The sequence below is a fragment of the Dermacentor silvarum genome, chromosome 4 (genome assembly GCF_013339745.2).
Source record: "Dermacentor silvarum isolate Dsil-2018 chromosome 4, BIME_Dsil_1.4, whole genome shotgun sequence".
Classification (NCBI taxonomy): Eukaryota; Metazoa; Arthropoda; class Arachnida; order Ixodida; family Ixodidae; genus Dermacentor; species Dermacentor silvarum.
The window spans coordinates 55,294,231-55,321,349 of NC_051157.2; the positions used below are offsets into that span (position 1 = coordinate 55,294,231).

A 27,119-nucleotide genomic window follows, 5' to 3' on the forward strand; every position below is an offset into this window, starting at 1 on the left:
ACGACGGTGCGTCGAGCAGACGACAGCTACTCAACCCGCGAGCTCGCCTCAGCCAATGAGCGCTGCCTGAAACAGCCGGAGCCAACGTTTATTGGCCGGAAATTTAGAAGAAGGCGACGGCAGCGCCGCCACATTTTCCGTGTTTTTTGCCTCACCCTCGCCGCTTGCTAAGGCGCCCGCTGGACCCACTCCCCCATTCTAGTACACTCTATCAATGGTAAGAGCATCGCACGCGTAATGCGAAAATGTGGGATCGTTCCCCACCTGCGGACAGTTACTTTTTTATCCATTTTCATTTGTATTAAGTTATCATTTCTTTATTTCAATTAGTAAGTAACTAGAACTAACCCTGGGAGTGTTAGCCAGCGCCACTACTCACGAACCATGGCGGCGGATGTGGAACATCCTTTCTGCCGCAGGCGTCACGAGCACGCGACATTTTGGGTGATGGCAACTGGTCAATAAACCCACATATGCTACTTGAAGGCATAAATGTTGCCGGATTCAAGCCCTCGTTATGTAATTAACTTAGAAAGGGAACCGAGGGGCCCGATTATTATTAATCACATCATAAGAAGCCAACAAACAATGACACCAAGGACAACATAAGGGAAATTACTTTTACTTACTAATTGAATTAAAGAAATTATAAATTAATGGAAATGAAAATTTATCAAAGAACAACTGTCCGCAGGCGGGGAACAATCCCACGTCTTCGCATTACGCGTGCGATTCTCTTACCATTGAGCTACCGCGGAGCTGTTTTCCGTCCACTTTCTGGGGTATTTATGTTTTACAACTAGAACTAACCCTGTTCAATTCAATTAATATTCAAAAGTAAATTTCATTTTTCATGAAATTCTTGTTCTAGATGTTGCTGTTTCGAGTATCTTGTTCTGACTTTAGGTTGATTTGGCATTCAGCGAAGTCTTTCTCATGTGAACTAACTCCTAACCGGAGTGTTTTATTCTCTTTCCTGAGTTTATTCGCTGTCAAGATGGTTTCAAGCGTTTTTTTTTTAGCTTCATCAAGAGCATTGCTAACGAACGTTATGCTGCGTTTCAGCACTTCTAAATCTGTCGGGAGATATCTTTCTTTTGGGGGGATACTAGTTTGCAATAATTATCGGGATGCTTTTGAATTCGTTTATGTCGTCTTTGATATCCTGAATTCGCTTTAGAACATCCTTCGACATTATTTAAGACCAGCAGCAATGGCGGTTCAAGTACACGCTGTGCCAGAAGTGACAGGAATATACTACTCCATATGACTTGAGAAGGTAAGAATAAATGCACTAACCTGCGACGTGAAGCCGAGGCTGTGATCGGATGTGGTGCACTGCACCTCTGCCAAATGGCTGAGCACTAAACAGCCTTGACGTATTTCCAGCTCACCATCACTTTCGGTGAATGTAGTTAGCAGAAGCATAGCGGACGAGATCTGTTACTCACATGGTAACCATTGCAGGAGGTGTTAATTTGAACACTATGTATTTAGGCTAAGTGCGCAGGCTTCGCGGGAGTTCGGCCTTTTCGGTAATACGGTGTCCAGTAAAGTTGTGGCCCACTGTATGCCGTTATACCATAAACCTTAAAGTGTATTTCTTATGTTTTCCATTTGTATATATCTATGCTTATGCATATACATGTATGTCCTCGCGTGTTTCATCAATGATTCTTTCGCCGGTTTTAATATTTATTCAGGATCTATGTTTCCTATTAAAATGTCATGAATTTTATTATGCCTTGTACCATTTACTTGTGTTTGTTTATTGCTGGAACCCCCCCCCCCCTTACGCGATGTTCCATTCCGTGGAACCCCTGAGGTATATGTATAAATGTATATATATATATATATATATATATATATATATATATATATATATATATATATATATATATATATATATATATATCATCAGCCTTATTTATGTCCACTGCAGGACGAAGGCCTCTCCCTGCGATCTCCAATTACCCCTGTCTTGCGCTAGCGTATTCCAACTTGCGCCTGCGAATTTCCTAACTTCATCATCCCACCTGGATTTCTGCCGTCCTCGACTGCGCTTCCTTTCTCTTGGTATCCATTCTGTAATCCTAATGGTCCACCGGTTATCCATCCTACGCATTACATGGCCTGCCCAGCTCCATTTCTTCCGCTTAATGTCAACTAGAATATCGTCTACCCCCGTTTGTTCTCTGATCCACACCGCTCTCTTCCTGTCTCTTAACGTTACTCCTAAGATTTTTCGTTCCATCGCTCTTTGTGCGGTCCTTAACTTGTTCTCGAGCTTCTTTGTTAACCTCCAAGTTTCTGCCCTATATGTTAGCACCTGTAGAATGCAATGATTGTACACTTTTCTTTTCAACGACAGTGGTAAGCTCCCGGTCAGGATTTGGCAATGCCTGCCGTGTGCACTCCAACCCAATTTTATTCTTCTGTAAATTTCTTTCTCATGATCAGAGTCCCCTGTGAGTAATTGACCTAGATAAACATATTCCTTTACAGACTCTGGAGGCTGATTGGCGATCCTGAATTCTTGTTCCCTTGCCAGGCTATTGAACATTATCTTTGTCTTCTGCATAAATATAAACCTTAGAATCACGAAGAGGTTTTAAATTCCAGGTGTACCACCAGGACCAGCTTCACGTGGTCCCAACCTTGGCGCTGCAGCCAGCAAGTCGACTCCCGCAGCTGGTACTGAAACCGCTGGTAGGAATTTGGTTGTGCTCTTCGGAAAGTTCTTAATCGAACAACTGGAATGCACTTTTAACATGCATCATAATACATGAGTCATCGAAGGTTCCAGAGTAATCGCTGGTGCCCGCGTGTCTTCCAGAAAGTACTACACAATTCGCGTCGCGGTTACGCTCAGATCACACTAGCTTCGGTGACAACAGACAACGGATAGAACCATCCATAACATTCGAGTAAGTTCCAATCATGCAGGCGCGTTTTTGCGCTGAGCGATAACTTTAAGTTGCTATTGGGTGAAATGCAGACCCCGAGAAAAGGGTTAATAAGTACACGTGTCAATATATATATTTCGCCGCCAAGGCTATGAGTGGCACTGGTTAACACTCCCAGTGTTAGTTCTAGCAGATAAACATTATTGCCCCAGAAAGTGGATGGGAAAACGTTGCCGCGGTAGCTCACTTGGTAACAGCATCGAACGCGTCATCTGTACATACGACTCATCATCATCTTTTGTCTCGCGCGGTGCTTCGCCTATGCTTCGGGCGGCTGCTCGAAAATAAAGGCATCGCATCGGTCGACGTCTATATATATATATATATATATATATATATATAATTCTCATCAGCCTGCTGATCAATGAGACAATAAATTGTAACTCAGTGGGGTGACATGGGGAAAATGCATATCCCGCCGATGATGATATGTTCGTTTCTTTGATTGATGATATCTTTATCGATAAATTTAAGTAAGGAACTTAGCCACGCTCTTAAAAAGCGTGCTTGCCCAACACGTAAAACACCTTAAATTGCAGGCAAGCTGCTTGTACCGTCCCCGCCGAAACCGGATGCCAACCAAGGTGCTGCAACCAACAAGCCGGATCCTGCACCTGCTGTCGGGAATGCTGGTAAAAAAAAAAAAAATGTTGAAAAAGAAATGATGATGATGATTTATGTTGTCTTGTAGCGCGACGGCCCGCTATGGACAAAGAGCGCCAAGACGTAGAAAAAGAAATGTTGCTGTCTTTCTAACAACTGTCGACAGAAGCGTGAGCCGGCCGTCTGCAGGTCTTACTGAATCTCGCTTAGCGCGTTATTGAGGTGCAAGTCACACTTGGAGCGGCCAGGAGTTTTATCCGATGATGTATATACTATCAAAAAAATCTTGGCAAAAGCCGCAGGCCTGGTGATCGTCTCTATGACGTAAGGCACAGGATGCCACCTCCGAAATATTTCCGCGCGCCGCAGGCAGCCGCCGGCGCAGCCTTATCTCGGAGATCACGCCGATAAGCCGCACACTGTATACATACGAGGGGAAGTAAAAAAGTAAAATGACTTTTGAGAAAAGGTACGTTTATTCTAATGATAGAAAACTGAAACAGGCATTATTTTTCTACATAGCTTCCCTGCACAAGTTTTTTTAGTTTCGTCGGAAAAAAAGTTTTTTTGGTTGCACCTGTAACCAATTTTGCACTGCATCAATGACTATCTGCATTGGTTGCAAATCACCTTCCCCTGAGTGCTTCCTTCAATGGCCCAAACATATGGAAATCGATTGGAGCCAGGTCTGGACTGTATGGCGGCTGTTCCAGCAATTCGAATCCCAACTCCTTTATTGTTTTGGTCGTCCGTTTGGCAGAATGTGCCCGAGCGTTATCTTGCTGCAGGATGACACCTTTTCGCAGTTTTTCCACGACGTTTGGATCTGATTGCAGGTTTCAGTTTAGTTCGCAACACATCACGACAGTTCTCACTGTTCACAGTTTAGCCTCTAGGGGAGAAATGAACGGCTACCACAGCTTCCATGTCCCAGAATAGTGTTAGCATAATCTTGCCAATCTGATGGTTGACGTTTGAATTTCTTAACTTCTGGTGATGATGAGTGCTTCCAAACCATGCTCGCAGCCTTGCTTTCTGGCTCGTGATGATGTATCCCAAGTTTCATCTACAGTAACAATTTCCTGTAAAAACTTATCTCCCTCGCGACGATAACGGGCCAAATGTTTAACTTCTGTTAGGTGGTTCTTTAGGTGGTTCCTCAAATGAACGCCGCAAAAAGAAAAAAAAAGCGCTGCTTGTTAAAGCAGCAAGAGAGAAAACATTTACAAGAAGCTGCGCATGTAGATTACATTTAGTGATTGTAGAACCTCAAACACTTTTTTCCTATTTTTGATGACTTATCATGTGCATATTCGGAATTCAACATGGTGGCGCTAGTGACAGTGGTGCGGGCGTGTGAGAGTATAGCTAGAGTAAATCTTCACTGTTCAAGCGAATCGCATTACCACTGAAAATTAAAACATTTTCAAGGTAAAAAAAAATTCTTACGGGGCACCGTAGTTATGCAACAGGTTTTCTTCTATTGATGAGTTGTGCACGCTGTATGCGAGAGTACACCTTTCCGCTCGAAAAGAAGGTGCCTGATCTTCTTTCCCGCAAAGGAGCTTTGCCGTAAGGGTCTTCGCGTGCCAGTACCACGATGTGATAATGAGGCACGCCGTATTCGGGGTCTACGAATTAATTTTGGCCAGCTATGGTTCTGCAACGTGAGCCTTAATCTAAGTACAAGAGCATTTTCGCATTCCCCTGAAAAAAAAAAACAACAACATGCGACCACCGTGGCTACGATTCAACCCGCGACTTCGAACTCAGCAGCACAACGCCACAGCCTATGCAACCACGCCGGTTCAACTTCCTCTCAGAACTTCCAAAGGAACGTGGTGTGGAATCCTCTAAGAAGATCAAAAGCGCTCTTACGCGTGTACGTCGTTTGACGCCGGTCTCTTTGATGTAAAAAAGGTGCTACAGCACTTCTCCAGTCCTGAGTGCTCTGCTTCATTTTATCAGGGGCATGGGCTGTCCGAACGATGCCCACCTTTGGGAGAGCGCACTGAGGGGACAACTGAAAGGAACTTCCTACCCTAGCTCAAATGTTGGTGTGTTATTGGCCGGCCCACTGATAAGGCGAAACCTTATGTTAAAGTAACCAGCCATAACATCGGATTTTCAGGTTCTGTAACCTGCCTCGGGGATACGGAATACACGCAGTCGCGAGAAACGTAGTCGAGAGTTTGATTAGCGGTCACGGCTGCAGTATTTAAATTGAAGTAGAATTAAGAGCTCTAAAACCATACGGGGTTAAAAAAGAAAATAAACTATCAATCTGCAGTCCTTTTTACTTCAGTGTCCTTCACAGCGCACAGTGCCTCAAATTTGATTAGGTTTTGTTAGTAAACTTCAAGTGGTTTGCGTTGTACTTAACTACTTAATATCCTGTCAGCTTCGTTACGGCAGGCAAGTTGATTCCTTCACTTTTTGCCGCCGCCGCGCGGCCTGTTCCTTGATGACGCCACCTTTGGAGTGTAAGATCGCTTAGCCTTGCTGCCAGAGCTCACAGGTTAGATCTCCCACTTTTTATATTGCGATAGCAATTTATGGACACTCCAAGCTGATTTCTGCCATCGCCGTCGTTGTCGCCGTCACCGTGAGGTTTTGTATAAAGTCCAACGACGATAAAATCGTCGCCGCGCGCCGTATTCTGTATGTGCGATGGACGCGCGCTTTTACTGAAAGCAAACACACGTCGGAGAGCAAAAGTGACGTCTCCGTCGCGCGAATGGCCGTGGGGGGATGGAAGCGAGGGAGGGGGGCGCCGTTGTGCTCCTGAACCAGCTGCGCATTTAGCGACCCGGTGCAAGGGAATCTGGCGATTCAATATCGCGCGCGAAAGGAGGAAAGTAGGAAGGCCGCGCGAGAGGGAGGGGGTGCTGCTTCTACTCTGCCAGCAACTGCGCACTTGTACTTTGCATTGCTGCGAGCGGTCGCGCGCACCGTATCTTGAAACCGATCTGCACACAGCTCCTACCTTTGTATGCGCTGTGCATTTGCCGCTCAGTTTCCGTTGAAGTGAGAGACCGCATGAATCTTTGCTTGCTGCCACTGCGCTTGCTCACGCCAGCGTTTTGACAGCGGTTGTCTCCGGTCATCGAGTGAGTGTGCGCGCTGACACCATGCTTGTTAATTCCATCATAATGCGAATATTTCCAAGTTTATACAGCCGATTAAACTACTATCCGTACTACGTATAGCTCTCTACTAATTTGCTATCGCAATTGCTTTTTCTACCGGTAACACCGCCAGGATCTCCATTGAAGGTCGCAAAGAAGAACAAGCTGAAAGTCACTCGGAGACCAAACGACGTCCAGCAATTCGAGGCCCTGCTTTCCAAGCGCTGCTCCTACTTGGGACGTACGCGTTTCCTCTTCCTCACTGGCTGGCTACTTCCGGTTGCGATAGCCTCTCTGGCTACCACCACACTGACGGCACAGCGGGCGGACGACATAGGACCGCTTCCGCGGAGCATCGTCCTCAGCGCCACCGCACAGTTCGGTGCGGACGTGCGTGCCTTCTTGACCGCGGGGAACGAGACGAATTCGTCGCTCAACTACCGGGAGCTCCTGGAAAGCGAAGACGTGGCCATCGAGGAACTGGGGGACCCACAGGAGGAGATGCTGGTGGCCCTGGAAGAGAACTATTTCGAGTATGCTTCAAGCTATGCCTTTGGAGCCACGATCAACTCTTCGACCTTGTGAGCACCAGCTGTTTTTTAAAGCGAAGTTTTATTTGCCTCTTGCCCGGCGCTTGGCTTTCGTCGTCGTTTCACAGTAGGATATATTTGTGGCTATATAAACATTATCGCAGAACTTATCTCACAATGAACGTCTACGTTATTGCGATTATCATTGAAGCAACGTAGTGACACACCGTATACTGCAAAATGTTTCACTTTTATCGCCGATTTCTTGAAATCTTTTGTTAACGACATGTTGTGCACTTTTCTGTAGCTCAACACTTTTCTCTCAATGCTCGCCCTCGCCCCATTCTGTTTACTTCTCTATCTTCACACTCATCTGGTTTTGATGCTGACTTTTTCACTTTGTAGCTGATGTCTTTAAAATTATGTTGCCGACTTCCTCACTTCTTGCCTCTTTTTCTGCTTGTCTATCCGGGCACCTACAAAGTGACAAATACCCATTCGGGAGGACTTGTCAGGAATGTTTGCGTGCCTAATGTCACATGCCAACTTCTACACAGCCAATGGCTCAAGTTGTCTATGCTGGTACGTACCCACGTACCTCATCGTGAGATGGGTTCTGCCTGAATTGTTTTATGCGGTTTTGCGCTTTCGAAATCTACACGATTCCCTAGTCTGCGCCGATGCTTTCATAGCTTCAGCGACACAAAGTGCTTGAAATATAAAATGGCCTTGAGGCAATGCTCTCGTAGATCAGAACAATAGACGATGTCAAACAGCGAAGGTTGCGCTGTGGACGCATATTGGAGGATGTGGCAGAAACGTACTCTCAAGTTTTTACTCGTGCGCCCCCCTTTTCACCAGTACCTTTCGTCATGCTATGCAGTGCGATAAAAGGGACATGGGACGAGGAAACGTGCACAACAGAAGCACTAACACTCACTGTCGTGTAGCGCATTTCTCTTGGTCCTTGACAGTTGACAAGAACTTTATTGAAAGGTCCTGAGGAAAAAATCCAGAGCCCTTTCACTATTGTGAAAATGGAAGCCAGTGAAGCTGTGACTATGGTGGGTCTGCTGTAGTGAATATTGCTACAGTGAATTTATATATTATCATTAATGATTATATTGAGTGTTTTCGTCAAAGAGCAAGGACACCGGCGTCTTGTTTTCGCCCGACGCGATGGCCAAGTAGTGGGTTTGCTGCGCCAAGTCCGCCCCATCGTCATAGACTAGCGTATGAACCACAGCGTTCATATAAAGCCGCGGCACACTGCACGGCAGCGTCATGATCCTGTGAGATATCTCCCGCTACTGCTCTCGGCGGCTCATACCCACATATCCAACTCGGGTATGAGCCACATGTGATTTCTTTCTTGCCTTCCTTCTCTTTCTTTTTCTCTATCTTTGATGATGATGATATGTGGTGTTTAATGGCACAAAGGCCAGGTCTGGCCAAAGAGCTTCTCTTTCTTCCTCTCTTTCTTTATTTCTTGCCTTCCTTCTTTCGTTCTTTCTTTCTTGTCCCTGGCTCATACCCGGATATCCAATGTGGGTATGCGCCACACGCCATTTTATTATCATTAATCGTGACGTAACTGACGAGCATGTGAAGTTATTGATGTCATGACCTCTCAGTCATGTAATATCCCTGTCACACGTCACGTGTAATGGCATTCGCAGCGAATGAGATTACGTGTTAATGCCATTTTTGTTGCTTCTACACGGGCATAGTGAATGACATTCACTGCTAATGGCATATTCGCCCATTGAATGAGTTTCCCGAACTCATCCACGCGCTACTAGTGTACTCTCGATGACAGGGGCTTGGCAAAAAATTACAAAATAGATAAGTTAAAAAGAAATGTAACATATTTTCAGATAACCATCCAATGTTTACCATTGTATTGTTAACAATATAGTGAAAAGTTGTAAAAGAAGCACGATTTGTAGGGTTTAGTTACCATAGCAGCCTGCCGATAAACATTGCCATCAATTGCGAATGCCATTTTGTTTACCCGTGTAGACTGGGAACCCAAGACGGCAATTACATTCGGTATGAATGTAATTTACTGCAAATGACATTACATGTGCCGTGTGACAGGGGTATTAATCATTCGTTTTGATACATGTGCTAAGACACTACTGGCGGGAAACGGCCACGCGTATGGAGCCAAACCACCCCGCACACGGAGCGGAAATGCTGCTGATGATAATTTTTTCTACACGCGGACACGATCCGGGGGGAACTAGCCCTTAACAGCTTCGCTGTAAACGATTGGGGGAAGCCGAAGGCTCCCCAATCAAGTTGGTGGCTTCGCCTAGGACGGAATCGGGAGGTGGTGGCTCCGCACAAAGCGATACCACGCCAACTGGACTAGCTATTCTTTACGTCTATCACCTTTATCGGTCACTGTCGCCACTAGATATTTTCTGTAAGCCTGGCCCCACGGTAAACTAACGCAGCGAAGATTGCGCGGAGGTGTGGATTTTTGAAGTGCTATATCCAGTAACGTAAAGTAGGATCCGTTAACGAAATCAGACATTAGATCGCTTTTCGAGAGAGATAACGGAGGGACATGGTTTCGTTATACGTTCTTACTCGCTGCAGTGTTGAAGCATGGTACAACCCCACAAGCCTAATGAGCCTGGCCGTGCTGAAGAACCTGATGAATACTATCAAGCTGAGAAACGCGTCCGGTCGGAGCGACTTGCGGATCAACACCGAACTCTCTCTCTACGCGCTGCCGAAGGATGCTCTGGGAACTGCGTCGGCGAGCCGAGGGTACGAAGAGAGCCTAGGGCGGCTGCAGCTGGCCGTGGAGCAGACCTGGATGTACTGGGGCTGTATGGTCACGGTCAGCATGGGCCTGCTCATCTCCTCGTTTGTGGTGTTCCCCGCCGCCGAGAACCACAACGGGGCGCGCGGCCTGCAGCTCATGACGGGTGTTTCCGGCTGCACCTTCATTACGGCGCATTTCCTGTTCGACCTCGTTTTCTACCTGGTCCCCATGACTGTCATATACGGAGCCTTCGCGTTTTTGCAGGGCCTGTCCTTCGAGACAATAGGTAATAAAAGTATGCTGCGCCTCTGGACTATGGACCGATTTCACCACGCTCAAAATACGTGCATACGGTTTATGCGTACGCACAGTACACGCGTACGGTTAATAATCAACGCAGTTGCACCATGACTACCTTCGTAATGGCATTGAGTGAATTTGTAACAGTAGTCGCGTCGATAGGTTTTTGGCGCCGGTTCTGTGACACGCATTCTCAAAATTTACGAAAGGTTACCTAGGATGGGATGTCAGATGCGTGCGGAACTGAGTGAGGGTGGTTTAATTATATTCCTGTGGCCATCTTTCAAGGTAATCGACACTAATATTACCATAAGCCGTTGTGTCGTCACAGACGACCAACAACCGTGAAGTGCGTGTCGAATACGGCGAAATAACTTTAAAATTCTGTATTCCGCGCTAACGAGGCAACACACTACATGGTGTTGCATTTCTGTCCGTACATTTATAAATGAAAAGCTGTTTTTAGATATCAAACACGGGGAAATGCCTACGTTGAATACTTACAGTGAGGTGTTGCTTCTGGCATACAACAGTGCAACTTAAAAACAAAAGAAATGCCTTTTCGGGATCTTAACCTACCACTACCACACCAATATGTAACATGCCGACTGGAAAAGCGATTCGATCCCATAGATGCTTTCTGGTCTAAAGCACGACAGGGGCTTCCATTATAGTTCTTTTATATTTGTCTTTACTGTATTTATCTAGCACAGTAGGTCTGCTATACGTTCGGACACATTCGCACAATCCAGTAGGAATTCATGTGTGGAGTATATGGCCTTGATTTCTACCCGTCGTAGTTGTTATCTTAGTATAACATTGCAGCAACAGTCCGTCTGACCAATGTATAGGCTCCCACATGAAAGGGGCAGCTGATACACATCTTTATTTGCACAACAAATAAAGATTCTGTGTTAAACTTCGCACTGCAACTTCTTTCCTGTCTAACTTTGTCTTCTGCTCTAGCACAAATGTTACCCAGTTTATTTCGTGCCGACAACACCGCTTTCACACCATAGCGGGATGCCACATTTCTCAAGTTGCAAATCAACCTTTAGAACTATGGTAGTGCGGTGAATTTATCTTTCCGCTCCATTAATTTATTCTCTCGTCCGCCTTATACCTTAGCCTTCTTCGCGAACTTTTTCCAGGATCTCCCTTTCTACAGCGTCTGGGTAGCCGGTATATTTTAATCTTTCTACGTGGTCGAGGACACTGGCGCCTACTCTGTATATGCATTACTGACACAGCAGCTTACATGGACAATGTATCTAATTCATAATCGATAGATCTTGACACATCTTGACAGAGCTTACTACCTGATAAGAAAGTCCCTTCAAACTTTTTGTGTACCAGTGCTTAGTTAAATGCAGGGGAACGTGTGTATTGATGGAATGCTTTTTTGCATGGCGTTCATTATTCCGAATGTCTTTTCATAAGTAGAAACTACTTTGACAAATCCGTTCTACTTTGAATTTTTCGAAAGATAAATTACTTTGCCTCTCAAGTTTTTCTTGGAGCGTGCGTGTCAATGTGTGCGCGTGCATGCGTGCGTGCAGATTAAGACACGTCAACCGGTGATTCCGATTTATCTTTCTCTCTCCTGCTAATAAAAACGACAGATAAAGTGGCCCTCGCCTTTGATATTTTGCAGTGGCCCTCGTCGCAATCGTGCTGTCATTCGCTCCTCTGGGCATAATGGTACCCTACATGGTGACGGAGCACATAGAAGCCGAAGGGACGGCGTACTCCATTGTAGTTGGCATGTTCGCCGTCGGAGGTGAGTACCAGGTGGTGGCCTTTGTATGGAACAACGGCGGTAGAAGCTTTCTTAGCGAATCTTTCGTACTTAGCGGACAGGGGGTGCTGCTACTGCCGCTGCTGTCTTGCCAAATAACTCATGCACGGAATATATATAGTTATATAGCACGGAATATATATATATATATATATATATATATATATATATATATATATATAAAACTTACAGAAGGGGGTGAGATGTATGTATATGTGAAACTGTGTGTATGTGTAGGCAGAATATCATTTGGAAGGTACCTTCAAGCGCCTTGGCTGTATGTTTGAATTATAATCGCGTCAGATGCCTGTGTCATTTCCGTGATTGCTATCATTATCGTCAGCAATTTCACGTCTGGATACGTTGGGATTCTCTACTAGTCTTTAGAAAGCACTTAATCGTGCCCCACTAGTCGTACTTGCATCTGAAAAACCTCTACTAAATATTTTTTCCTCTACAAACATGAACGTCCTCATAACAGCAAATCGTGGACATATTAAGGTGTGCATTCCCATGAAATGTTAATTGCATTTCGGAGTATCTTGTGAACGGTGAAGCCCATCGTCATAAGCATTGCATGACACTAATGTTGCGACATATGTGATGCGTAAACGTTGCAAGAGATTGAACGTTACACATGATTTTAGGAATTTGGTTTTATAGCATTTCAATAACAACTTCACTAAAGCTTCGTTTCACAGATTTCCGTGCCTGCGTTGAATTTATAATGTTGTTACTAGCAAATAAGTGCACATGCCAATCTACAAGACGTTCAAAAATATCACCATGCAGGGTTAGGAAGACAAGAGCATTCATGAGTCTGACATTCCTTAACTTGGCGTGAGTGCGAACAAGTCTCATTGAAACGTCTCAGGTGGCAGGACAAAAAAGGAGCTTATTTCGTTGTGGCGGCTATCTCTCGTTTCCCGATTTCACCACAGGGCCCGCGGTCTTCCTGTTCTTCCTAACTACCTTGCCCGCGCTGAACAACCAGGGCCTGCGCGTGCCTCTCCTCTTTTTCCCGCCCTTCCTGTTGGGGGCCGCCACCATCCGGGCGGTCAGCCTCGAGTACGAGGCGAACATGTGCGACCTGCTACGCTTGCGCCCAAAGCTGGATGACGTGTTCGTCACCGTTTGTGACGAGATGCACTTGCTCGGCTCCGGCATCGTCCACTGCTGCAAATGTGAGGAGACCGCACGTCTATACGGCACAGGCACCAGAGCAACGAGTATACAGTACTTTTCTGGCATTCAAAGCACACGCGTGCCGTCGTTTTTCCGCAGTGTGTGCGCGTTGTGTCTGTCTATTGCGTGAACGTTTCGAGCCAACTAACCTGTCAGCACACATCGCTGAAGCTTAAGAAATGCTAAGTGGTGGCGATTGAGCGTTACGTCGTACATTACATACAAACATCGTACATACATACACATACATACATACATACATACATACATACATACATACATACATACATACATACATACATACATACATACATACATACATACATACATACATACATACATACATAAATAGATACATGCATACCCGCTCTTCTAAGTTCTCACATCCCATCTGTGCATCTGACACGGCTTCCCACCCACCCCACTTTTTTCCATTTTGACATTCTTAATGCTAACGCATTAAAAATGTTTCCAGTTTTTCCTGAAGGGCGAGACATTGACAGTCATTGCCAGGTGTAGCATTGTGCCTGTACTTCTCGGACGGTGTTCTCATTATACGCGAGTGTGACATGTTCTCGCAACGCAGCACGCAAGGCAACTCCTGCTGCACACAAGGAACAGCGTCCTGGCAGCTACCAGGCGTCTCAGAACACTGTCGTAAAGTCCCTAGATAAAAAAAAATGCAGCCAGTTCCACGAAGTGAAATCTGTCGAAACGGCGGAGCTGTGGCTGATCTGTTTCTGCTATTGTCAATCGTGTTTCTTTCTTTCGCTGTCGTAGTATTCGTTTTAGACCAAAGAAAGGACCGCATCTCCGCTGTTTCTACAGATTTGGCTTCGTAGAACTGGCTGCATTTTGTTAGTGAGACATTAAATCAAAGGAGGGTAGAAAACACTTTCATTCACTGTTTAATTCCTCCCATTGCTTGGGTTTTCGCAGGAATCAGATTGAGTGTTTTTTTTTTTGCCCTTTACAAGCATGGCCTTGTGATCGCTGCAGTAAATGGTCAGTGGACGTCGCTCGCGCCGAGCGGCGTCCATCGTGCGAAGAGCGAGCGGTGCAAACAGCTGCTATTATACCCCGGTGCCTCTCCTCCTCCTCCCCGGCGCGAGCTCCGATTGGTCGGCTCCTCTCCTCACGGCGACCGGGAGGAGAGGAGCCGTCCCTAATCACGTGACCTCTCCGGCTCTGCTCCTGCGTGACGGCGCCGTCATCGATGGCGCAAGCTTTACTATGCTCCGCTGTTAAAAATCACCGCCCCTTCCACTTCGTGAAGATGGTCGAACAGCAAAGCTGTGCATTCGTAGTCGCTTGGCTGGCCCGAACAGCGCTACTTGCGAGGATGGGACGCGTCGGCGTCCACGGGCGACGGCGTTCCTAGCGCGTTGCGGTGGATGGAACGCGTCGGCGTCCACAAGCGATGGCGTTCCTAGCGCATTCCTCAAGACTTGAGCAAGCTCTCACTGACGCTCACGTTGGGCGGCTTCTTCCTCGGGAGTATAAGCAGTCTTGGCCATTCTCGAAGAACGAGTGCGGAGCAAGAACGGACTTATTTCGTTTATACCCCACCAAGCTTTTCACTGACTTAATTTTTGCAAACGCTCATTGGCTGCCTGACTCACTCGCCCCCTTCTCGGCGCGGCGCAGCTGTCTGCCTCACTCCTGCCCCTCTCGGCGCGGCGCAGTTGCCTGTCTCACTCTCACCCCTCTCGCTCCCAGGTCACGTGACTAAGTTACGCCAAGCATCACGACGGAAAAGAGTCGACCAAGATTAGCTCTGCTGTTAAAAAAAAGCTTTATCTAGGGATCCTTACGCTGGTGCGATGAGGAGCGCCGCCAGTGGCGTTGCAGGCGTCGCACATCGATGGTGGATGAAATGGGACGTACAGGAGATCGTTGGTTTCAGTCAGCGCCAAGTGAAATAATAGATAACTTTAGCTTGACGTTTACTGTCCTTTCCACTCAGACCAGCGCGTACACACAGCAGCTTAGCAGTAATGCTAGGGGGCTTACATTGTGCGTGTGCACAAGGCTCATGCCAGCAGCGGAAGGTAGAACCCTGCCCGGACATTTCCAACGAGACGATCGAGCGTAGCGTTGACGGTGCGTCCACTTAGATTCGTCGTTTTTGCAGCGAAATCCATTCCGCGCCCCCGTCTTCAAACACCCTTGCTCTAACCCTGCGCGCATATCGCGTCTAGCGGCACACGCCAGTATTTGCATAGTAGCAGTGGCCGTCTCATTCGTCCTTCTATACTTTTCTCATAAACGCTAGTGCAATAAAAGCACAATTTATTACCGGCACATGTAGGCCAAAATAGTACATAGAATTTGAAATATAGAATTGAAACAACAATCAGGGTATAGAGGTCGGTTGACATGTCATTACAATAGGCACCCGTATTAGTGCCGGTAGGAGACGACGTTAATAATAGGTTTTTGAAAAAAGGCCTATGGTGAACATCATCGAAAACGCAATATATACTAAACTCTGTTCAACTCATACTTCTTTTATTTAAACACTTCAGCATAACCCATCCGATGATTACATGTGCGAAGCTCATAACTGGAAAATAATTCGCGCCTGCGTAGCTGCGAAACCACAGAACCGAACCTGTTACCTTTGTCATCCACATTACCGTTACTGCGACAGCACTGTATGTAAACCAGTTGTCCAGAAATCTGTAGGGTACAGGAAGTTTCATGAAAGAAGGAAATGTCACCAAACCCCAGATGTTACGAAAAGCCTTCTTGCGCAACTCTCAGATAGAAGTCACAATATAAGAAAAAAAAAATACGCAGGAATTCCACTGGAGTAGTATAAGTATATGCGTAGCGTGTAACAACCATATTACATATAAACTCAACGGAATAAAGGAAAGGAAAATGATTGTGAAATTATCCGTCGTTTTGATGTAACTGTATAGATCCTCCTATGTAATTTAACGCAAGAAAGGCTTTCACGACGCTGAGTTTTATTGTCGATTGATTGTCAGCCACTGACTTAATATTGACTATCGAGGCCCTCGTTTCCTCTGATGCCACCAGCTCATTCTCGGTCTTTGTCGACTCCTTGACTCGCAGTGTTGGGGGCGCACCAGGAGGGCAAAGAAGAACGGTGGCACCTTATCGGGCCCTTCTCGTGGTCCTGGTACAGCATCCTCGGCGAGCTGTCCCTCATGGTGGCGCTGGGCGCATTGCTCTTCTACTGCGCTGTGCGCGGCGTGTCGGGAGACTTCGGCTACGAGAACAAGCTGCAGGACCTGCACACGCCCGCGCTGGACGACGACGTGGACGCGGAGAAGAAGCTGGTGAACACCGTCTGCCGCGAGAAGCGCCTCGCCGAGTACGCGCTGGTGGCGCGCAACTTGCACAAGTTCTTCGACAAATTCTATGCGGTGCGCGGAATTTACCTGGCGATTCATCGCGGCGAGTGCTTCGGCCTCGTGGGCGTCAACGGCGCGGGCAAGACGACGACCTTCCAGATGCTGGCGGCCCTCATCGAGATGACCGACGGCAACGCGTACATGGGGAAACTGGTCCTATCCAAGGTGCCTCGGCAGGTGAGCACAAGTCTCTCTACGTGCAGCGGGAACTTCTTTTTTTTTTTTGCTGTACAGTGAGGCAACTGGCAGTGTGTTCATTGCCGCCAAGTACCCTGTCATCGGGTCGAGCAAGAGAAAGTTACCGTTTTTAGTGGTTGAAGTCACAAGTAATTTTTTTCAACCACTGTGCTGCTCGGAATAAGCCATTTGATTTCGGCTATAATATATATTTGACAAATTCAAGTGCACCTGTTTCTGGTTGGCCAAATTTATTATTCCACATCATCACTAAGTACTTTAACATCTACAGTATACCCCGCTGTATTTAATATGGCGACAATATACAAACTTGTATATTTGTATATAACCAGTTGTACCAGTTACCAGTTGTAAACCAGTTCAACTACCATAGAGACACTTAATGCGTACGCATACTGACTTTCCGAGAACTATCAAAGAATCAAATAAACTGCCATCCTCGGTACGTGAAAGTACAAACATAGAAGTCTAGAGATAAGATAAAACTGTGCTTAAATTGGTAATTGTGAGCTATCTAATGCACGTTGTGCAAGTATCGACCACACGAGCCGATCGAAAAGGAAACAGCTGAAATGCCTTTTTTTATATGATCGAATGTTTATTATGCATTTCTTTAGTGTGTTACGTCTCCAGCTTAAGTCGAAAGTGAGCTTTTCATGTAGCACCTAGTGGCATCTGACGGTAACAAAGAATCCAGATTCGCATTAGGCACCTGTAAATACAGCAGAGTCGATGTATAGATACGCAGCCCATCAGTGCTGCATGATGCTGATAATTTAGTGTTGAGAAGCCTGCCAACGCCGACACCGTGCCTTCCTTGTTGTGCCACTACCTCCTTAAGGGGTAAAAAAAACTGCCCTTTAGGGCACTAGGTACACAGGAGCACTTGTGATCGTACCTTCCTTTTCGTCGGTGTCTAGTTGTTGGACTGACAGATCATGAGCACATTCCAACTCGCCCAGTTCTCGCTACTTGTGCGTACAGTATCCTTGTAATATGCCTTCGTATCCGCTCACGCAGTGGCAAGGCCACATCGGCTACTGCCCGCAAAGCGACGCACTTCTCGGCAAGTTAAATGCGTTCGAGACACTGTTCATGTTCGGCCGACTGCGCGGCGTACCGGATCGACCGCTGGCGGCCATGGTCCCCAAACTTATTGCCATGGTCGACCTGTCGGAGCATGCAGCCAAGCCCTGCGAGTGCTACAGGTGGGAAACGTATTATCCCTGCCACGCAGTAAGATAGCTAAGTAGCTGACCTCGTTTCCCCTGGAATAATTATGCCCAAGTGTGCCTCACTACTTGAGATACAGTTTGAGCTCTTCCAGCGGGTTATTGCAATACTTCGACACACGGAACGCAAGCGTCCGAATCGAGCTAGAACGCTTAATTAATAGAGATCTGGACTCGTAGATCGTGTTTCCAGTTATGTGGCTGAAGAAAATTAACGTATCTCCAACTTTCGTTCGGAAAACAGAGCTCTGCAGAATGAGTTCTCCTTTGCTTCTCGTTTTCTCGTCTTGTTTATCAATACAGGATAAAACGTAAACCCTTACCACCGAATTTTTGTAAATGCTGTGAGAGTTATCAAACAATTTTGTGAGATCGCACAAGAAGATTCCGTCCGAAAGCAGCAGTAGGCGGAACATATTTCCAGAATTAATTCAAGACCACGCTACCGGAAGTATAGTATCGGTATGCCTTAGAATCCTAATTTTCCAACTGCTCGCCAGCGGGGGCAACAAGCGCAAGCTGTCCATCGCTGTGGCAGTGGTGGGCTTCCCTCCAGTCGTCCTCTTGGACGAGCCCTTCGCCGGCGTCGACGTCGTCTCACGCAACCACATTCGTAAGGCCCTGGTCAAGTTGAAGAATTCCAGCAACACCGCCTTCATCTTGACGTCGCATAAGTGAGTGGCAGTCACGCGTACAACGTTGATTAAGCTTCCTAAACTTGTCCTGAAAACAATGACTTCAGCCTGCAATTGAGCGTGATGATGATGATGACAACGATGATGATGATAATGCTGATGAAAGAAGTCTTGCTTTTTTCTGTCGGCTCAATGTCGTAGCATGGAAGAGTGCGAGGTGTCGTGCGACCGCATCGGCATCATGGTCAAGGGTCAGATGACCTGTCTCGGCCCCCTGCTCCACCTCAGGCAGAAGTTCGGCGGGGGTCTCACCCTTAAGTTCAGGTTGCCCGACGACTCGCCGGTCGACACCCAGCAAGTGGACATGGCTGTCTTTGAGGCGTTCCCAGGAGCGAAACGCTTGGATACGCAGGACGTGAGTGCTGGAATGAACAAGGTTCCCTGATAGGTGGTAGCGCAGGATACGTAGTCACTTGCACGCGTATTCTAAGCGAGATCTTGTTTCCTCACGCCTTAAAAATGACTGCGCTCGGATATGCGCTTTCTAGGAAACAACGGAATACACACGTTGTATTACGTAGTCCGATTACAGTAATGAAGAAATAAACTTCCATGAAACCGATTTGCACTGAATCCTGAAATACCCAAACGCAGCCCCCGCCGGAGTACGGCTGGTCACTGTTGATAACGGTTCGACGCGGATGGATAAGGTACTAAAGATCGATACCGGCTTGTAATAATTGGAACGTCGTCAGCGCACCTGTCGCCGCCACCTGCAGTAGTTTACTTGCCTCATCAATTCACCTTGCGCCGCTCTCCGCAGCAGTTCGTGTCGCCGCAGTGCTGTCGTTTATACTGATGGGATCCAGTTCCATAACATAGATAACCACACCGGGCTGCGTGGAGATGAATAAGTGGGACAAGGCTTACGCCTATTTAGACAACTCCCAGAGTAGTTTCAGCGTGAATTTCTTTTTAAACGGCACATACGTAATGCTACGGTCGCTGTCTGTAGGCTTCATTTCTCTCTCTGCTCATAGTTTTTGTTTAAATTATGGGTTTGTTCGTGCCAAAACCATGATCTGATATTGAGGCATGCCGTAGTGGGGGACTCCGGAATAACTTGGACCACCTGGGGTTCTTTAACGTGCACCTAAATCCTAAGCACACGGGTGTTTTCGCATTTCGCCCCCATCAAAACGCGGCGGCCGTGGCCGGGATTTGATCCCGCGACCTCGTGGTTAGCAGCCCTACACCATAGCGACTCAGCAACCACTGCGGGTCAGTTTGTTTTGTGTGTGTGATTTGGGGGAGGGAGGGTGAGAGTAATATTTGGGTGCGGCGTGCCAAAGAAGTAGGCAATGCGTATCCTATATAGGGGTTGTTTTATTCTTATCGTTAACAGAATTTTTCAAAATAGCCTGTGACATGTAGTGCAATTCTCTTTCTTGAACGGGATTACACTCAGAGTCAGACATTACTTCTATAAAGAATGAAACTGAATATTTGACTAATAAACGAAACCTTGCTAATTAACTTCAAACTAAGTACTTTATGCCACATATTGCAATTTACCAAATGTAGCCGGTGACTTCATATCCCATTGGAACGAATTGTAAACATGACACCAGTTTCGAGATATGAGTCAAGGTAAGTATACCTGGTAGCGAAGCTTCCATAGAAGCCCATATGTTCAAAACATGGCGCCTCATGGGCGGTTCATGGGGCTTGGCGCCATCTCTGTGAGGAGGGAACACTTCCGGCGGAAGAAAAAATAATGTGACGTCATATCCGTTAAAAAATGTTACAGTTTCGCCCTAAGGGCGAAGCAATGAATGCGATAGCAACACAGCAATGTCATACGAAGTAAGGTGAGCGGCTTTGGTAGCAATATGAATTGTAGTAAACATGAGCTGATTAAGTAAGCAGGTGTGCTGCGGCGTAAGTAGACCGACATGAAGAGAGACTCGATGACCACGAGAAGGCGCGTGTGAAACGGTGGTGTTGATGAGAAGCGCTTACCGTGGGCAGCGCGTACGAAGGGACACACCTGTAGTGCTGCACTGCCGATCTGGGCAGCATTGCATGTGTAGCGTGCGTTGGAAAATGTGGCCCGACTATTACTAACTGAATGAACAAGCGTGGTGTGAGCGCGCACAAACAAACATGAATAGATCACACGGAATGACTGCAGCCAACGACTGTCAAAACGCTGGCAGCGAGCGCATACGCCGCGCAGCGGGCGAAGGTACGTGTGGTCTATCGCTTCAACGGCAACTGAGCGGCGAATGCACGGCGCATAAAGGTCAGAGCCGCGTGGAGATAAGAGACGGTGCGGACGAGCGACGAGCGCGGATGTTGGCAGAGTAGAAGTGTGCCCCCCCACCCCGCGCTCCCTCCGGCGCTGGATTCCCGCTTGCTTGCTTGCGCGTGGGTGATTGAGTGCGTTCGCTCTCCGTGATAGCGCGCGTCCCCGCACGCTTCCGCTTGGGCATACGGCGCGCGGCGAAGATTTTATCTATAGGGAACCTCACGGCGACGGCGACGGCGACGACGACGGCGACGGCAGAAATCCGGTTGAAGTGTCCATATAATTGCTATCGCAATAAAAGAAAAGTGACGTCATTTTGGTCTCATAGGCGCGAAATTTGTTTTAGCAGGCCTGCCATTAGAGCTGTATATTCAAATGCCCCGCCATTCGAGGTGATGGGCGTTTCGAGCTTTCAGCTCGGAAAGTGATGCAGGAAAAGTTCAGCCGTATGGGTGTCGAAACCGCACCCTTGCTCAGAACATACTTTGTTTGCTGGTCCTTTCGTCGGACGCCAAGCCCGTCGGCCAGCGCTGTCGCACGAAAACAACAAAAGCAAACAAGTATCTGACGGTCGCAACTCGCTACAGTTGACTGCACAGGTTAAGCAATGATGAAACTACCCGTGTCACCAAATTCAGACAAACGTCGACAAGCAAAGTACAACATGTGAGGGGGGCGTATTGTAACAGGTGAACTTTGCGAGCGCGCGTTTCCACCCACTCCAAGAGCTGCATTGCATTGCAAGTGATAGCGGCGTCAACGCCCCCCGCTATCGATGGGTGCTCTTACGGTGGGCGCTGAGGAAAGGTATTTATTGATAATGATCAAGTAAAATAGAGTTATCTCTTCTTTTATCGCCATGCGTATATAAATTGATTAGGAATTTTATTTTCGCGGAATGAATCTAACTGCGTCTAGCTTTAATTAAAAAACGCTTTTTTCTTTCCCAGTGTCTATTCCTTCCAAACATAGTCGCGCTTCAGTCGCTGCTCCAATAACCACCCTTGCTGATGTCGGTGACAATTCGTTCTGAACCGCTTTTCTCCCGAAGCTTCGCGACCTATTTGGATCGACCTTGTATGCGTTCCCAAAGCTTGCGTCGAAATTAATTGGTGTTCCAGTAAATTTTGAGCTTCAGTTGATAAAATGACGTTTTGTTAAAAGTAAATGAAACACAATGCATTTTTACGGCAAGTTTGACTGCGCTTGTCTAAGAACTTGTGTTAGTTTCAAAAATCGTTCCAAGTGGATGTGCCCGGTGATATTACTGGCTCCAATTCCTGTATTGCAATACTTGCGCTAAAGTAACTAGTTGAAAAGCTAATTAGTGGAGTTCTGTTAACTAGTCGATTATGCGTATACTCAGTTCCAGTGTAAGTAATGCATACGGCATCGAGTATCGCAGCTCAATAAGTAGATTCGTGCTGAATAGCGCAGGCGATATTTTAGTAAGTGCACTAACGTTAAATTAAAACACCCGGTATACGCATTTTCACAGCGCCTGCAGAAAGTCGCCGAGTATCGCCTCGTGGAGCGGCCTCCCTGGAGCCTGCTGTTCCAGAAGGTTGCTGCCCTGCGGAAGGCGTTCACCTTTGAGCACGTCATCGCCACCGACGCAAACCTCGAGCAGCTCTTGGTTAGCTTCGCGCGCAAGGCGCGAGCTGAGGCCGCGCTCGAGCCGAAGGACGAGGACTGAGCTCGGCTCGCTTGCTCAGGGCATATGGGCCGCCAAATATTTGAAGCGATAGTGAGCGATAGTGCGCCGGCCCCTGCCGGGAATTGTCGGATGACGAATGTGTCTCTGGATGTATAAACCACAATATAAGAGCGCGAGTCATCTCTGAATAGATTAACGGACAATTTGAAACCGCTTTCGAAATGGATTACTGACTATGTTGTGTACGAAGACTAAAGTCTTCGATATGCAATGCTAGGTATTACGGCGGCCTAACGTTGTATTAGCACAGTCTCAGTGGGACTATACTGGCGCTGCTTTTTTGTGTTTATATCGTCATAGGTAGTAATAATTACGCAATGAATTTAGAAGTTCAACTAAACTAGTTACGTGATACCTCCATGGTATTTATCTATATACAGTTCAGTGCAGGTGCTATTGTCTTGTGGTGCTATTCAACATTGCTATAGGGCGGTCCAATTACCGTTTCTTCCACCGTATTTTTAATTACCGTAATTACACTGTTTCTTCATCTATTTATTGCTTGTTTACGGAAAATTTAAGCACTATAGAGCTTCTCAGTTGCGCACATCGCCGTAATGTCGCAATTTCTTCGTCGTAATTTCTTCACTAAAGACTTTGTGCGAAAAAGAAAGACCGTTAAAAAACTGTACGCAAGCAGAAGTTCTTATTTATGCAGCCTGCTTTGTCAGCAGTCGGCGTTCTACCACAGTGGCTAATGACCGTTTTAGCGGATCCGGCAGTACCACAAGGGCAAGCAGCATGCTCTGCCTGCGCACAGAAATCTGAAATGTGAAGGCAACATAGGGCGGTATGCACCGGTTTACAATCAAACACGCATAACGCTTTTTCGAGAAACCTATTCTGTAAACAACACATGCAGTTCCAATGAAACTATCTTTCCTCAAGTGGCCTCAGCTATAGCCTCTCGAATTACGTTCTATTGCTTTTCAATACCTGCGTACGCAAAGTGTTTTGACGGAATGGAAGCGTCTTTGTTGCATTTGTTCCTCTGTTTAATCGAAGAATCACGGCGTGCACTGCTCAGTGCTGTCAGGCTGCCTCTGGGGAATATTGCTCTTCCGTGAAAAGTACTCCTTCGCCATGGGAGCTGCTTCACACGTGGTATTTTTTAAAATGTTTTTCTTCCTTGGTCAGTAGTAAATGCTGGTGAGGGATGACTTTTCAACGAAAACTCCCGAAAGTTTGTGACAAACAGTGACATTGAAGGATGGGCTTCGCGAACAGACCGGAAGTTTGTCCGAAGGAGATTTCACTTTCGAGAAAACGCTTCTGGAATTTGATTCGGTTGGTCCCACTGACTATAGGATTCCAGCCGCCTTGGCCGCTGACCACATGAGGAGCCCTCTAATGCAATTTTCTCCCGCATTTGGTAAACGAGATTAACAATTGTCGCTACGTTTCTGTATGTCGATGTGCTTCTGTTTGACCAACACCTGCTTCACAATCGAACGCCTGGCGGTGACGTCATCTAGACAATCCAACGCACCCGTGGCAAGCTATATGGTAAGCTATGGGGAAATCATTTTCAAGTTTTCTGGAGTTTTAAAAATGGTCTGTTACCTATAACACAATTTTGTCCTTGAGCTGGATTATTCTTAGAGGTGGGCAAGCACGATAAATTGAAACACATATTCAACTAATTAACAAAAATTCAATAACGTCCTAATTACTCTACGGCACATATTGAAATTTAGGAATTGTAGCCGGTGAGTTAGCAAGGCTTATCCGCTTGGAATGAATTAACAGAATGACACCACCTTGGAGATACGTGCCATCAAACACGCCGTAAAAGTGCACTGTTCTATTTACATAAAAAAAAACGCTCTTTTATGCATAGACGCTCAAAAGTAATTGGAACGCCCATGTATTTCGCCCCACACTTTGAGATATAACATCCTGAAACTGGTGTCAGCCTGCAGATTCATTTCAAAATGGATACGTCTTGCCAACTCACCAGCTACAATTTCTAAATTGCTGCAATATGTGCGGCAAGTAATTATTTAGGAATTGGTCCATTTTTCTTAATTAGTAAAGATGTGTTTCGATTTCTAGTGCGATTAATGTCCGCCACTTCGAAATGAACCAGCTCAAGGACAAGAACTATACTATCTGCCACAGGCGATTTTAAGAATTCCGGAAAACATAAAAATGATCACCCCATAGATAAAAAAGAAATGCGCACTTGCGTAGCTTCCCGTTTCTTGAACAAACTGGACAACATTAAACTCAAATGGCCGGCTGAAATTCAAAACTGCAATATGGAGAGCAAACCTCGTGTCACTGATACCTCGTTTGTTGTGGCTAGTATTTATTCGGCGTCGGTGATTATCCAAGTTTAAGCCCCCAGCCCACGTCACAAAATAGTCGTACATGCCACTTCCTCATACCAGGCCTCGGAAATCCGCGGAAAGACTGCTTCAGCTAGCTTCGAGCGGCTAACAAAGACAGGCTAGGCACTGCAGATAATGACGCACGTGTTCGGGATGGTGTCCGCCCTCGGCGTTGATATATCCCGCCGGATTCAGAACACTGATCCGGCTCAGTGACAGGAACTCTGCGTGGTACGTCCCTGGTCGTTGACTGGGTGCCCGTGGCAGCAAGTGTCTGACGCAGCGTGACTTTCCGTGGCCATGGCTTACCGACAAGCCCCCGAGAAAACTATCGACGGTAATAAGCAGGACACCCACGTGGCCAGTAAAAATAAGCGCCGTTTTTATCGAAAGTTGCCGGATTCCGAGCACGTGATTGCGCCTTACCCCTTGACTCCTGTCGTGGGTATTAGGTGCCTCGGAAAAGAGGTATGTAAGTTGGGGAAGTTAATTATCACTCTCTATCCCTACGGAAGATCATTATTGTTCCCAACAATAGCCCCAACAAGCCTGCGAGCTCCCAACAATGCCTGCGGGAAAGTACTTTTCTCGCTTTCTACAACTCTCTCTCATTTATTTTGATTTACTTATACAACACTTGCGTAGAGGTTTCTGGGGCAGTTAGTAACAATGTAATAATGCATTTTCGTGAGGAACACCTTTCTGTCGTTTTCTAGAGGGAATCTGGTACATATTTTCAGGAGTCGATTATGGAAAGAAGCACCACGTGAAAAAAAAATATTTCCACCAAAGTCTGCCCAGCACGTGAACATGTTCCACAATGTCTTAGTGTCTCCCACCACGACGTTCTGCACGCGCGTTCTAAGCAGAGAGAGCAGGCCAGGAAACGTCGTGCGGCTGCTACACATTCTCGTGTATACCAACTAGGAAAGTATGCGTTGCAAGGAGCGACCGGGGTTCCCCGTGCGCAAGCATATCGGGAGAAAGCGTATGCACAACTGTTGGCAGAAGAGGCGCACAAGCGCGCATATACAATAAAGTTGACCAGAAGCCAAACATTCTGGTACAAGATAACCAAGCGCCACCTGGGGTCAAATTTCACGTGACGGGGGACTTTCTGAGGCACGAGAAAAAAAAAAAAAGGCGAAGGGAACCATTTTCCGGCGAGTTGGTGTGCGAAGGCTGACTGCGGGATGTTGTGCTCCCTCCCATAGATGTTTTCGTTGCACCTTGCTATAGTCTGTCTTGGTGTGTGCCGTAGTTAGCACGTATTGTCGTCGAATGGAGAACATAAATGTTACAATATTAACGAAATCGATGAACACTTTTTTTGTCGATAAATGGATTCCTGAATACTCTGAGTGGTAGTATCGCACGCGAAGGAGAAGCGGCCGTATACATTTCAGTACAGGACGCGGGTGATGCGCAAAGGGGAACATCAGTTTTTGTCCCTCCGGAACCATTGGCTCCTTGGCCTTTAAGATCGCAAGAATATGGCTTTAAAGTCGCAAGAATGTCTTTTATTTACGGGAGTTAGTTAAGCACACGGAATGGAGGAGCGTATAAATGATGCTCCGGGTTTGTGTGGTTATGGACGTTTTAATATTTCCAAAGCGTTGAGTCGTTATCGGAATCAAATGGATGCTTGCGTTAAACTTAGGCACAATATATCAGGCAATAGCTATTTGAAAAAGCGATCCACTTGGGCTTCTTGTTTTGTTTTTGTTTGCGTAATTTCCGCGTTTCTAAAACGTCTGCGATGCTGCTGCACTTTTTGTACCTCCACACAAAGAACTGTGAAGGCTGCTCTGAGAACCCCATTGTTCGCGTCACTTGTGAAGGCGCTTCTGGGTGGTTTGCTTGAGAGGCGGCACGTTCCGTCCGAGAAAAAAAAATACGTTCGGTGTGAAAACACTTCAAACAATGAAATATTAGCCTTCACAATAGTTGCTCTAAATGTATCTTACAAGTGTTGGAACCCCGAAATTAGTGTTTTGAGCTTGTTTCACCAACTGTTG

The 27,119-nt window shown here is 46.6% G+C and overlaps 1 protein-coding gene across 1 annotated transcript in view; it reads left to right on the top strand.

Annotated features, from left to right (window-relative positions):
* The window catches only part of LOC119448617 (retinal-specific phospholipid-transporting ATPase ABCA4-like), a 49,238-nt gene extending 26,491 nt beyond the window's left edge, over window positions 1-22,747 (top strand). Inside the window, exons 14-23 of the mRNA XM_037711848.2 lie at window positions 3,506-3,598; window positions 6,831-7,278; window positions 9,835-10,292; window positions 11,961-12,086; window positions 13,046-13,288; window positions 16,374-16,852; window positions 17,894-18,081; window positions 18,606-18,779; window positions 18,942-19,155; window positions 22,550-22,747. Coding sequence (XP_037567776.2) covers window positions 3,506-3,598; window positions 6,831-7,278; window positions 9,835-10,292; window positions 11,961-12,086; window positions 13,046-13,288; window positions 16,374-16,852; window positions 17,894-18,081; window positions 18,606-18,779; window positions 18,942-19,155; window positions 22,550-22,747 — 2,621 coding nt within the window. The remainder of the gene's footprint in view (window positions 1-3,505; window positions 3,599-6,830; window positions 7,279-9,834; window positions 10,293-11,960; window positions 12,087-13,045; window positions 13,289-16,373; window positions 16,853-17,893; window positions 18,082-18,605; window positions 18,780-18,941; window positions 19,156-22,549) is intronic.
* Window positions 22,748-27,119: the final 4,372 nt, after the last annotated feature.